At 32.2% G+C, this 15,662-nt stretch overlaps 1 protein-coding gene across 1 annotated transcript; it reads left to right on the forward strand.

Annotated features, from left to right (window-relative positions):
• The first annotated feature begins 294 nt into the window (after positions 1 to 294).
• On the forward strand, positions 295 to 984 carry LOC110109000. The gene has a single exon (XM_020839886.2). It carries the CDS (start codon positions 295 to 297, stop codon positions 982 to 984), a length of 690 nt encoding a protein of 229 aa, XP_020695545.2.
• The last annotated feature ends 14,678 nt before the right edge of the window (positions 985 to 15,662 follow it).

Here is a 15,662-nt window from a genome sequence, read left to right on the forward strand (position 1 = left end):
GTTGAAATCTACAACAATTGAAATCCCCAATTATAGCCTAAGAAGAATTATCCACAGAGACATGGGACCCAATATTGGCTAGATAGTATTAGAATAATAAATCTACTTTGTATTTACGTCATTATATTTACCGGTTATGCCTTCTATTTTTCTATATAAACTGTGTCACTGTATACATTACACACGATAATAATATTTCTCTTTTCCTCTGTTCTCTTCCACTACCGTTAGTTCTCTCGTCTTCTTGATCTTGCATCTTCTTCCTGATCCAGCTCTCATGGTATCAGAGCACCTATGGGAGATCAAGAATCAATGAACATTCTTCCTCCCTCCTCCTCCTCCCCCTCCACCTCCGATCAACACAACCACATGACCATAACCATACCTCAGCCACTCAAATTTCTTGTCTCAAACATCAAAAACTTAGCTCCTCATCCCCTAACAACTGAAAATTACCCAATTTGGCGTGTTCAACTTCTTCAACAATTCACAGCTAATGGCTATGCCGGCCACCTCACCGGTGCTACGAAACCTCCCGCCGATCCAACGTCTGTTGAGCACGCTCAATGGCTCCTCGTTGACAGCAATCTTCTCTCGGCGCTGTTTTCTACGGTTTCTCAGCCAATTTTGCCATATATCATCACAGCCACCACCGCCGGCGAAGCGTGGGCTGTTCTTGAACGACGACTTCAGCCGACCAGTCGGTCTCGTGTCATGCAACTCAAGAACGAGTTGTACCATGTTCAGATGAAGGATAAACCTATGCAGCAGTACCTCACCCGCATCAAATCCATAATGGATAACATCACCGCATCCGGATCACAAATCGATCCGGAAGATATAATGCTTCATACCTTGAACGGCCTTCCCCCTAATTTCAATTCTTTCAAGTCTATGATTCGAAACTCCCTTCTACCAATCGATCTCGATAAGTTCTACTCCATGCTCTGCAATGAAGAAATTCATTTGCAACATCAAAATTGAGCTGGCGAGTTAATCAGAATCTGACCTATAAAGTAGAAATTTTGGACCTAAATCCAACTCATTTATTAAACAGATTAATTTTAACATTTTTTTGAACCAGGCTCAAATGAGATTGGCCAATCGCATCATTTGAATGACAACCATAAATATTTAGGTTTAATTTGAGATGAATTTATTACTATTTGTTAAAATAACTTTCTCAAAAACAAGTTCTTGAATCAACCAAAATTTTAATTTTGTGCAATAAAATATTTCAAAAAATAATAAAAAAATTATCCACCCAAACCCTCTACACCTCTAGACTTGCTTTTCAGCTGCACTTTGCATCACAAATCAAACAAACACTACAAATGCAACGGAAACCACCCCGTTTATCACTTGTCTGATATTTTGAAACCTAACCCTTTATTTAAAAATTAATTAATTAAAATTATAGAATTCTAAAATAGTGGGCCCCACTGTGACAATGTCTTTGACGTGACACTTCAAGCCTGTGCAGCTGTGCTATTGTCCTCCTCTTCCTGTCCTTTCTCAGTGCTGCTATCGCATGGACCCATTCCACCATCACGTGACTCTATGGCCCCGTTTATCGTTTTTTCTATCTAAATTACAGTGTGGAGGTTCTCCATTAAGTTTAAAAATAATTATTGGGTCATTTAGTTGATGTCTTATAGCTCATATAAACTATTCTAGATTGTCTGTCCCTCCCTCAAATTTAGGACAAATTATTACATTTGGTGTCTGAACGAATCCGGACATCAATCCAGACGCACTACGTCACCCAAATACACTAGGTACCATTGTATTTTGGTGACGTGATGTGTCTGAACTGGTGTCCGGACGAATCCGGACACCGGACGTAATAATTTGTCCAAATTCAGGGGCTATTTGATTTGCTGTAAGTAGGATATAGAATAATCTAACTATAGGTGTTTTGATAATTTAAAAGTTTGGCTAGATGAAAAATACATTTAAGATAAACCAAGTTAATATAGTGTGTTTCATTTTAATTCATTTTTGATATTTTTTAAAATTTTCAGATTTGAACGATTTTCAAATACAGCGCAAATTTAAAATGGCCGCCACGGCGCCCAGCCATCATTGTTGGGCAATGCCAGCTGCCACCGCCGGCCAACCATCACCGGCCTCCACCTATGGCTACTCCAACCACTCCTGTTCACTTTAAATTGCAATCACTTTATTTAAAAAAAAAAAGAATATCAGCATAAACTCTTTACATTCATCAAAACTAAAAAAATATTTTTTTTATATTGTATTTACTTTACACAGTATTCTTTTTAGACTGTATTCTTTTCTTAGACAATCAAACATCCTCTTAATATACGATGCATGCGGTGATAAAATAATAAGATAAGGATCCCTACTCTAGATTTGCCCTCAGGATCCCAACTCTAGATTTGCCTCTAATCACAATGAATATTTTCAGATATAGTTTTACATATATATGAATTTATGATTTATTTTGGACCACTTTTTACTATTGTATTTTATAGGAATTATGATTTTATTTAACTATTATTTTTTCCTTACTTTATATTATTTTCTAAAAAATATTTAAAATGAAAAGATACTTTCTATAATAGTGAATTTATTTTCGCTATCAGCTTTATAAAATATTATAGTCATCTCAAATAAATCCTATTGGTTGGTTTGAGGTGGTTATAGCATTTTGTAAATGTAATTATAAAATTATTATGTTAAAAGTAACTTCTTTGAGAACTATTGCAAAAAGTATTTTTCTAATATAATTTTTTTAAAAAAGAGGATTCAAATAATTTCTTAAAAGTAATAAAAGATTAGTAATTAAATAAAAATTATGACTATTATTTAAGATGCAAAAAAAGTAAGAAAATTGGGCCTTAATAAAATCATAAACGGATCTCGTTGGTTGAAATAAGCTGAACCAAAATCGAGTTGCCTAAGAAGCGTCAATGTATATGGATGTTGCTGAGGCACAATGAACTTGTGGCTAAATTCATGTTGTCAGAGCCAGTATATTCGGCTTTGGCAGATTCAAAGAAAATCACCAAGTATTTTTTTTTTTTTTTTGGGAAAATTAGGGTAGAGCCAAAATTACGAGAAATTATTCTGTTCGGACACCGGACAGTTCAGAGACTAATCAGAATGTACCACGTCATATAATACACAGTGGTACTGAGTATCGAGCAAGAAAACGACGTGAAGCGTTCTGATTGATTTCTGGACGCCTTCGAGGTCTGCACAGAATAAATTTTTCAAAATCGCCAAGTATTAAAGCAACTTACTCCACTCATCTAAAGTGAACTTTTTTTTTTTAAAACAGTTAGGTCACTTAAGACAAACACATATACAAATCACATACGTAAGATTTGAATTCAAAACTTCTTGGTTGGTAGCAAAAACTCTCAACCATCATGCTAATGTGAGGTGTGTTGTACTTTCAGAACCAATTGTGCAAAATTTTCATATCTATTCAATAAACTTTTTTGTTTTTTTTGGATATTTAGGTCAATTAAGATAAATTTATACACATATTACATACGTAAGTCCCAAACTCAATACTTATTAATTGAAAGCAAAAGCTCCTGACGAATTGATCAAGACGTGCTATGTGATTTAATAAAGATGCCAGACCTTTCTACCGGCCATCAATTTTATAAGAATTTTCATTTGCAGAATTCAAATAAATACTATTTAAATAGCTAGAAGTTAGATAAATTTATTTTAAGCATCTATTAAATTTTGTTATATGATTTTATTTGTATAGTATATCATAAATTCGTACTTCAACCCAAATTTATAAGATCAGTAGATAAGTCAATGGATAAGCAATCATTTTCTCAAATCTTATACTTTGAACTAAGTTAAATCCAAAAAAAATCTCTCTGTTTCACCCTCTCTCTTACTCAGTTGTTTAAGATAAAGAAAGACAATATGTATCCCCTTGTTGCTTACAAGTTCATTATTTTCATATTAACTTTACAAATTATTACTATCACAGCAGAGAGAGTATTTTCTACAGTAAAATTTGTTAAGCATCAATTATGTAGTAGAATGATTGATGATTGGCTCAAAATTTTCCTAATATCGAACATTAAGTAATAAATGTTTGACTTGATTCTCAATGAAGTTATAATGTAACATTATCCAAAAATATAAAATATATTGCGAAGCTTGCCTTCATTGTTAGGGGTGTCAATTTCGGGTCATGGGTCGGGTTCGAGTCGAACCCGAAACTTACCCAGCACTATTCTGGTCAACCCGAACCTGACCCGTTTCTGAAAACGGGTCAGTTTTCCTGACCCGAACCCGACCCGCTTCGGGTCCGGGTCAACCATACACGACCCGAGTGACCCGTTCCCAACAAAAAATTGCTAGTTTTCGTGTCAAAAACGGGTCTATCTCCTCTTTTTTGGGTCAAAAAACGGGTCAATCTCGTGTTGTCGGGTCAAAATCAGGTTTTCTGGTCAAAATCGGGTCAATTTCGGGTCAAAGGGTTATCCCGAACCCGACCCGATTTTTGAAACGGGTTGAAATGTTGAACTCGAACCTGACCCGTTTCGGGTTCGGGTTGACCCTAACCCGAAATTTTCGGGTTGGGTTCGAGTCGGGTTTTCGGGTCGTGTCAAATATTGACACCCCTAGTTTCAATCATCATGCATTATAAAATATACGACTTTCATTTGAATTATATCTTATACTTTTCTTATTTTTTATTTAATATTTTATTGAATGAATTTAGCCGCTCCTAAAGCCGATTCCGCCCCTGATCATAAACGATGGAAAAATCTATGATTTGATCAAATAATTAACTTCCACATATTTGGAACTCAAACTATGAAAGAAAGTCAATTTAATGTATACTGCAAAGAAATAGTGAGGATGGAGAAGAAGGGGGACAATTGTGTATTTCCATTACACTTCTTTCAATTACATATGTTTGTAGATATATATAGATAATCATATATTAATTGGTTATAAGTGATAGAGCTTGTTCCAAGTAAAGGGATGAGATTGCTTTGATGAAGAGGTGCTCTAGTGCCAGTAGCTTTTGCTTATTCCTTTATCACCTTCCAAAAAGATGATGATATTTCTTGGATCATTAATTAGCTTGTTTAAAAGAGGTGCAACCAAGATGGTGGATAAAGGCTTGGTGAAAATATCCACAATTTAGTATTGAGAATTGATGTGATGATTTTAGTGGTTTGGGATTTGATACAATCCATCATAAACTAATGATTAAGTTTTATATGTTTCATTTGAGTATGGAATACATGATTGTTGACCAATGCAATCATAGATATATTGTCATATTAGAGGTTTGTGGGTGAGGAGATAATGATATCAGGTAGTTTATAATTAGTCTCTTAATTCAAATATTGTTGATGTAAGAATTTATGAGTGCTATATATTCTACTCAATAAAGAAGCATACAATAGTTAATTGTTTCTTAATGCAATAAGACTCTAAAGTGTTGCTAAAGTCAAATGTTGATTTGCGGTTTTTTAGGTCAGTGATTGATGAGTAATGATACTTTTTTGTCTACTCACTCAAAAAAAAAAAAAAAAAAAAAAAAAAAAAAAGAGTTTAGATGAGGTTGAATGAGTTTTGGGATTAGGAAAAGCTAGGTCGTGGCTATATAGAGAATATGAAAATTGTATTAGGAAAGAGGAGTAAAGATAATAAAATATAACAAAGGATTCATTAAAGCCCTAGGGGATTAAGCATCAAGTGTAATAACTTGAATGTTTGAATTGAATTTAAAAAGAAAAAAAATCTGAATTTATGTTTGATTTAGAATGCTGTGGCGCTAGGCCTGGAGGTCTAATAGGGCTAGAAATCATCGTCGTCCCATTGAAGCTTCTATTCTATAGGAAGGAGGACAGAGAAAGAGAACAATGGGATTTTAATCGCAGGTCCATTGTGCCATTTTTAGAAAAATTGTTCAGATGGAGGTAGGTGGCCTTTATCCTATTTTTGTTTTCAATTGTTTGATTTCTTCCAAATTGAATTTTTTTTATATTTTCCCCATAATTAGTGAATATCGATTACACAACTTTTTATAAGCTATAATTTTGATTACTTTGGACATTTTATTGGTTAATTGTGTGATTTCATAGGGTAAAATAAAAGTTGTTGTGTATCATATGATTTACATAGAATAAATTTTTTGGTATTTTTATATAACCATACTTTTAACACAAGTATTATGAATATAAATGAACATATTATTGGGTAATAACAAGATGCTATTACTATTATAATACTGTGATAAAAAAAATGTGTGAAAAAAAATCAAAGGCTAGTGAATTACTAACATTGGCTAAAGATTGATTTATACCTATATAGGATGGTGGACTGATGAGCATTCCTTTAAATATTGTGGTGTATTGTTATACTTTACTGATTCAAGTGATTTATTGATTGGGAGTTACAAAAAGTTATTACTGTACTAACGAGTATGAAGTGATGACTCTATTTACTGAGTCAATGTTTAGCGACTTACTAATTACTAACTACTAGGAAAATACCATATAAGCTAGAGCTCCTTACTTGTTTAGCATGATTACTGAAATACATGTTACTGCGCCATTTTTATTTTACTATTTTATTATTATGTTGATTACTATTTTATTGATATTGTACTATTTTACTACTATTGTCATCAGTTTTATGGATAATGACACTGTTACTAATATTATTACTGATTTGCTATCACTGTTACTACTATTAATTCACTATTAACTAATTTGCTATTACTGAACACATGATTCTTATACAAAGCATATGATATAGAATATTGATTATATACTGATATAAAATTATTGAGCCTCATATGTATACTAATTTGATTGTATTGCAATGCTATAGATTTTAATAATTTTCATTGATGTTTTTGATTTATTGATTTATACAATTCCTTACTACTACAACATATAATTTGAGAAGAATTATTTACTGCTGATATGATTCAACCTCTATACTAATTTACTAATATATTTAATAAGATAAAGATCTTTATGGTAGGGTCCTGATAGAAAAAGATAATTGATCTCTCAAGTATGAATCTTATAACAAATAACATTAAATGAAATGTTACATAAATTATTACCATTTGAGGTGATGAATTAATATGACATTATGAGAGATATTTGGAACATGGAGAAGCTCAGTTAAATTGAGTATACAAGTGGGTGTAGACAGTAGACACCAATTGTTAGTGTGAGTGATTTATAGTAGTTGGCCATTATCACTTGCTATACACAATATATAGTGGGGTTATGAAGTTTATTAGGATTAGTTTTAGGAAAATTGGTCATACATTAATGTAGAAGTCCACATTTAAAGTATTAAAGTAATGGGTAGGTAGGGGTAGAGCAAGAATGTTTTTCATGTGGGGGCATAAATTATTGAATTTGGAAAAAAGCTATATATAAGGATTAACTAATGTTGTTCTCTCTATAATAGTTACAAAACTATATGATATTTAATAAATAAGGGTATACCAGCAAAAAAATCTTATGAATTTTTTTAATCTTGAATAAAATATAAATTTCTTAATTGAAATTATTTTAGTCAAAATCAATCTTACATTTCAATTTGTGAAATGTTTTTCATGAACACAAGAATAATATACATGTGGCACATTATTATATTCACAATATTACATATAATTCTTAAAAATATGGAAACACAAAGATATATTTATTTATTCATATATTTATTATTATGTCCTACTAAGCCATATGCAATATATTGCTTATTTCTTCTAACTCTGCACTCGTCCATTGTGTTCCTAAAATGATTTGTTATAGGTCTCCTAGTATGTATTCTAAAATTTGATGGGAGGAGTGTGTATATGCCACGTGCTGGATCATGCTGTGCACAACTAGATCGATCTAAAATGTTATAAAATTGACCAGCATAGGTCAATTTGTAATTATTTAAGCTATAGTATTCTGAGATGTAATTGTGGTGGCTTTGCCTGAGCATTGAAATCCAACTCATTAGTGTGCAAATGAGATATGATATATAATGCTCTTCTCATAACTACAAATGCAATTTCTATCATCTATCAAATCAACCCTAAAAATCGAGATAATATGTCACTATATCTCGATTTTCCAAGTTGATTCGAATTGGTTTTGGTAACCTACATGCTTCCTTCTCGAGCTTTCATAGTGTGGATTGTACTCTTGGTGCAAAGGGAGTGGTGGCATCAAATTCAAAATAATTTCGCAAGTGTAATGCCATGAAATTATAATAAATGTCTATAACCAACGCTTGAACGGGCAGATCCATAAATTTTTTAAGAAATCTGTTAAATGACTATGATGCATTAATTTTCATGACTCCATAACAAAATCCATTATCATGGGGTAGAGCCCACGACATGACATCACGCTCTACCAACTACTAGTGAATATCATCCTTCTCCTTGATCATATATATCATGCACCTATCAAATAACATTGGGTCATCAATGTTTCCTGCCATGTATATCTTCTGGAAGAGGAAATCTACATCAACAACACCTATTCAACGAACTGCATTCTTAAAGTTCTCACGCAGGTAGCATAGATAGTGTCGTTGTGCAGCATTAGAAAAAAAATGCACGACAACCACGCACCAAACCAACGTGCCTATCTAATATAATGCATAAATTAATTTCGGGTTTGAATAACTTGATTGAGTATATGCATTTGGCTCAGAAACCACACCCATGAGTTAACACAATCAAACTATAATATCATAAAGGCGAGTGAGGTACAATCCATTGTTTGCATCAATTCCCACACCGGTAAGTAAAGTGCCTCAATATTTACCTAACATGAAAGTCCCATCAAGGTAAAAAATAGGATGATAGTAGGTCCGCCAATTTATCAAAGGGCCAAATGAGAAAAATAATCTTTAAAATCTATGATTCTTAAACATTTGAATCATATAGATGGTTTCACGCATCAAACACACAACACCGTCTATGAATAAATTTATGGTTTGATAAGACTCTTCCCAGCTACCAAACACCATCTTCACAGTTTTTTGTATCATCTTATGCTTTCATATACAAAACTTTTATGTTGAACTTTGCTTCAATTTGACCTATAATCTCTCGCGGCTTGAGATCCATATGCCCTCTAATACTGGTAATATGAAGTAGCTTATAAATTATCAGAGTTGCTCATGTATGTTGGTTCTTCAAGGAAGATATTTTTCATATGCCTCTGAGACGCTTGCTCAGCCCTGCATGCAAACACCAAACACATGGTATGCATGACCTATCATTCTGAGCACAAACCACTGTCATTTGTTGTTTGTGCAAAGCTACGATGACATATTCCACATTACTAATAATTGACCAACCCTGTAATGCAAATTGAAGATGCTCTTTCTTACTGAAACAAATATCCTCGATCAGCTCTATTGGAATTAAAAATTCTTCCTTTACTTGGTTAGAAACATATTCATTGTTATTTGCTACGTCTTCATCCCATTCATGAATGGTGGAATATGCCTTCACAAACTCTTTGTTTATAATTATGGCTTATACAGTGCCAATATTCATGTAACAATAATGATGAATCATGTTATGGATCTCTGGGTTCATATCAACATTCATTTCATCTAAACAGCATTGTACGTCATCATCACCAACATCAGGAGTTGGATCGCTTGATCCAGAACTCATAATTTCGTAGTCATCATCGACATTGATAGATGGTCTCTCAGAAGTTCATGGTATGTCCTAGCAAAAACTTCTTCGTTGTTCACTTCATCACATAAACATTTTTTGTTAACAAAGGTGAATTTACCAGTTAATTATATTTTATTTAATATACATTTAGATGAAAAACTTATTCAGCATATTGGTGTACGAAACCTGGATACATCAAATCTCTTTTTGCCATCCCGTCGAAAGTAAATGTCTCATGCAATTGGGATGTTAATTGCTCAGCAACTAAATCTTGTGCACTAATATCTTCAACCTCTATATAAAGTAGAAGTACCTATCCAATTTCATGCGATAACACCATTTGACATACATCATTATCCTCCACAGGCGAAGCTATGAACTCATTCCCTAAGGGAAAACAAGAAACCAACTTCACTGTGTACTTCGACGTATCATATTTCAAGGCTTTCAGGATCCTAATCTTCAGTTGGTATAAGTTCATCATAACAGACACTTGCAAGGGCCGATAACTCCCCCAAACATATGTTAGTGAATATTTATCATCTAAATACAACTGCCCACCATACATAAGAACAAATGACACACTACGTCCAGACATTGATGTGCTACTTAATATTGCTTGTGGTAACCTATGATTACACAACATAACCTTACCTCAGATAAATAAATGAATCACACATATAAGCATTTAACTAAATAAATCTAAATATATACCATATTTTCACAAAACCAAATCTAAGTAAAATTATCTAAAAAATTTACATTTACAAAATTTCATCCACCAAAAACAAAAAAAATCAATTCAACACATTACAATTTTACCAAATAATCTCATTCACACAATACCAAAAAATATGTTCAACATATTATATATACCAAAATAATATCATTTTATATTTACCAAAAAACTTCCTAGCGAGAACTAGATGCTTTCCTCATATCAATCTTTTCTTCAAACTTTGAAAATAAAAAATCACATTTCCACACACAAATCATAAATCTAACCCCTAAAGCAACCCTATTCTTTCAAGATAATTCACTCAATTGAAGAGTAATACTAAAGGCAAAAATTTGAACCAAAAAAAAAAAAAAACCCTAACCTCCAATCGAAAGATTGTCCTATTTCGTCGATGTCACCACTGAAGGAGATCATTAATTGCAAATAGGGCAGGGAAATGGGCGGCTTCACGTGAGATAAAAGAAATAGGGTTAACGGGCGACTTACTTGTTTTTTTTTTTTTTTAAATCATTGGCTATTAAGTTAATTAAATATTAATTATGGTTTAGTTTAAGAATTTGTGCTCTCACCATCTCATTTATACAATAATAATCCAAGCAAAAAAAAAAAGTGTAATGAAATAGTCTTAAAATGATACAAAACCATTTCATTTTATGATCTCATCATGATTTATATGATCTACATTCATTCTTTTCATTTACAAACAACAAGCACAGCAATGGCCTCCCTTAGATTCCAAGCCTTTTCTGCCTACATAACAAACGATGACCATTGGTCAAGTCACTCGCACCTTTTTCTAGTACTCGATCTCCTATGGATCTCCTCCTCTTTCGGTCTTTCCCCTCCCCCCATTTCTCATCTCTGTCCCCCTCTCTCTTGAGCTAAAGAACAAAACAGCAGCAATGGGACCTCTCACACAAGGAACAAGATTAGAACCAAAAAGGCAACAGAGAATTGAGCAGTAATTGCGTTGTAGCTGAGAATAGGGAAAGCTAGGAGAATAGTAGTTGAGCTGCCACATCACGTGCTTATGAGCCTTAATAGTTTCCAAAGATTGAGATTTCTTGATTCTCTTGTTGTAATGTTGTTTTTGAGCAATAGTAGATTCCAAGGACTTCTGATCTTCTCTTTAATGGAAAAATGACGTGGTAGTCAGGAGCAATAAGGTCAGCAATGGAGGGGACTTAAAATGGTTTTTTTCTTCTTTTATTATTTTTCAAAGTGAAAGTAGAATGAATAACAAAGATATTTTAAAGAATAAAGAAAATGATTTATATCATGGAGTTTCAATCAATTATAAATTAAAATTTCGGTTTGGACCATTTTTTTATTACATCTTAAAATTGTTTTTTTTTAATAAAAAAATTAATTTTTTTTACTAAAAAACTGTTTTAAAAAATAGTGAGAAAGTCAACTTAAATAAAACTTAAAAATGGGCTTAGTTCATCAATAATAATAATAATAATAACTTAATTTCTAGCAATATTATCAAGTGTGGTCCAAATTTAAATTCTACAGCAACATGTAATTTTTTAACTGTTCATCATTTCTTTAGTTTGGGCCATTTAATTTTAGGGATTTAGATATATATCACATATTTTCTTTGTATTTATATAATGCTTAATTTTTTTTTTTATGTTTACTTAAGTAATATTCAAAAATTTAAATTATATAAAAATCTCATTAATATTAATTTTTTTTAAAAAAAAATTAACATAATAACTTCACTAGTAGAGAATAATTTTTCACTAAAGAAATTTTTAAAAAATATTAAAAAAAAATAATATTCAAATAAAATTATGACCGTTGTCTAAGATGTAAAAATAATGAGAAAACAATCCCAATTAAACCTTGAATCTCATCTTTAAATATGATTCCCAGTGTTTCTTTAGTAGAAATTAGATGGATCCTAATTTTTTGTTATTTAGAATCCACTATAAAAATATGATAAAAGAGTTAAAATCTTGAGAGCTAATAAATTCAGATCAATTTTCTTTTTCTAATTTAAATAATGATAGAATAACAATAAATTAAATTAATAATGAATTAGAATATTGTGTTCTAGTAATAATAATTCTAATTAATAAAATAAACAATTATTATGAAAATAAATAAAATTAAAGCAAATTATAGCTTATGAAGAAATTCTTGCAAAAATAAAAGAATATAACTCCAGCTATTCACTTAGAAAATGAAGACCAAAACATAGAAATACTATTAAAACAAACCTGGTAAGGGCCTCACTCAACTATTGACATTTACAAGAAGTCATCCACTCTTATTCACAGACAATAATTAAAGAAGCAAATGTCCATTAGAATTTGGACCACATGAACCAATCTATTCAAACTGCTGTAAAGCATAGACAAATACTGTAGGTGATAGGTCCAAGGCAACTATTAAGTTATCTATCAATCATTTAATGTGAAATTAAGGTTTAGTTTGGAACTATTTTCTTACTCTTTTAAAAGTAATTTTTCAATACAAAAATTTTAATTTTGATACTAAAAAATTGTTTTAAAAATCAGTAAAAAAGCCATCCCAAACAGGAGAGATTATTAGGTGCGGAGTGCGGACGGGGAGAACCGTCCGCACAAGCATTTGGTACCTAGCGGTACCCGCACTCGGTACCGTTGGGTACTGCTAGGTATCCAGTACTTGTACGAACAATGCGCACTCCGCACCTAATAATTTTTCCCCAAATAGAGCCGAAGTCACTAAACCCAAAGTTCTCAGTACTATTAACAGGTATCGATATAAGATAGAAAAATACACTGTTCTCATGTAAGGAAGAGATTCCGCTCCACCTAAATGAAGGAAAAAAGTTTGGTTCAATTTACTAGAACAGTAAAATTGCAGTGTACAGTTCAATCCATGCATATATATGTGATAAGTGTAAGAAAAAAAAGGACTAATGCTACAGTATTATGCATTAGATCAGCAGCATTCCAGCTGCAATGCTTTCTTCAAACGTGGTAGAAGAGATCATTTGCTTCTGGCTTTTTTTTCTAGGGAAGAAGAGCTTTCTAAGCACCAGCCCATTTAAGTTTAAATTTTGATTCTATGCGCGATTACAAACTTAGTTTTACCTATGCGCGAATAATTGTGGAGAAATCTGTTATGTTCTAAATCTTGCTAGAGAGACTATTTTCTTCCCTTATTTGGGCTTACCTATTTCTATCAAAAAGCTCCATGATTCAAATTTCCAACCTTTGATGGATAAAGTAACTACATCACTGGATGGTGCAAGTTTTTATGAATGATAAGGAGGCTAGAATTTCTTAAATTCATCATATATGATACGATTACCTAGTGGATTAGAGGTGCAATTTTGCTTAAGACTTGCATTAAATATCTAAACAAAATTCGTTTTTGGTTCCTCTTTCATGGTGACATTAATGATAGAGAACTTCACCTCATTTTCTAGAAAGACACTTGTCAGCCCCTCCTTTATGGTGGTGGCTTAAGCATCCCCTATATTCTGTCTCATTTATGATTTAACTTACTCTAGTGTTTGACGGGTTTTTCGGCGGATTTAAAATTTTATGGAAAAAACATTTATTCCTAATTAATAATTTTACAGCTCATTTTAAATAATTATAAATTAAATAATTTATTTAATTAATTATTTGATAAATTATTATAATTAGTATTAATGTAATAAATTATTTTAATTTAGAATTAAAATAATAAATTATAATTTATTAATAACTTTAATATTTAATTTTAAAGTATTTTTAAATAATATAAAAAGTTATTAGGCTACGCGGGCGGGCTTGTGCATACGCGGGGGTGGGGGTAGGGGAGTGAAATTACTAGATGCACCGAGAGGGGGTGAATAGGATATTTAAAAATCTTCTTTAATGAAAAGAAAAAAAAATCTTTTTATAACTTTATGCGGAAGAGAATTTCATTCACAATAAAAAGATATATTCTAATTTCACCCACGTAATATTAATCGCAATAAAATGAATGTGGAAATAAAGTGCGGAAATAATAAATGAAAGAACACATTCGGTCAAACCATGACTTATGTCCACTAGCCGGAGGCATCCTACGAGTATTACACTAAACCTTTAGTGATTCTCCTTTAGCCCCCACAATTAGGCGGAGAAACCCTTACAAAATCACTTCCACCTTCCCTGGTGCAGCGGAGGAGCCGGGTCCTTTGACACCAAAGAGATCTTCTTCTTCCTAGAACTTCCCTCAAGACGAACCTTGAATCTGATGGTACTAAGGTGCAAGCTCGCCGGAGAAACCGTATGAAATCTCCTTCACACTCCCTTGAAATCCCCTCCAAGGTTCTTCTCCCTCTCTCAAACTCCACCCTTTTCTCTCTCCTTTTCAAGTCCTCTCTTCAAGTTTTCTCTAAAAGAATAAAGACACAATGGCTACCAAAGACTCTTACAAAAGTCTTATGTGAGTGCTTAAATAGAGGGCTCAAAAAACCCTAAAAAGCTCAATTCAGCCGTTAAAGATCATACAGTACGATCACAAGATCGTCCAGCACAATGTGCAGAAATTGACCTGTTAGTACTATACGATGTCCAGTTAGTACTGTATGAATAGTTCAATTGTAGTTTATACTGTACGATGTCTGGTACGATGTGATGTACAAACAGTTCAAAAAAGCAGTTCGTCCTAGACGAAGCCTGGGACGACGAAGATCATCTCTTTTGATCCTACAGTACGATCCAGTTTGTATCGTAAAATCAAAATATCAAAATTAAGCCATTTTGATTGAATAATCATATGATTAAATTAGGTAATATTTTAAACATCGTACAGTACGATCATGATCGTATAATATGATTAGACTACTTTTCAAATTCAAATTTTTGCCTAATTTAATGGACGACAGGCTTTCTAATTATAATAGATCGTACAGTACATTGTGGTGTTTGTACAGTATGATTAGTTATATTAAAAATATTCTTTTTATCAGAAAATAAAATATTTTAATTATTTTCTACTATACTAGATCCTACAGTACGATATAGATTGTACAGTACGATGTACAAAAAAATTAAAATATTTAAAATCATTTTTTGCTCCCTCTATATGTGTGTATGATCAACAAATTAATATACATCATTACAAGACATGACACAAGAAATAAAAATTACAGACTCATTTAATAAAACCAATTGTATATAATCTTGAGTCTTGAATCTTCAAAGAATGGTGCATGGTGTACCTGAAATATTAATCAACGTAGAAGCAAATATGCACTACAAACACTAG

This window comes from Dendrobium catenatum, unplaced genomic scaffold, assembly GCF_001605985.2.
Source record: "Dendrobium catenatum unplaced genomic scaffold, ASM160598v2 original_scaffold_96786, whole genome shotgun sequence".
Classification (NCBI taxonomy): Eukaryota; Viridiplantae; Streptophyta; class Magnoliopsida; order Asparagales; family Orchidaceae; genus Dendrobium; species Dendrobium catenatum.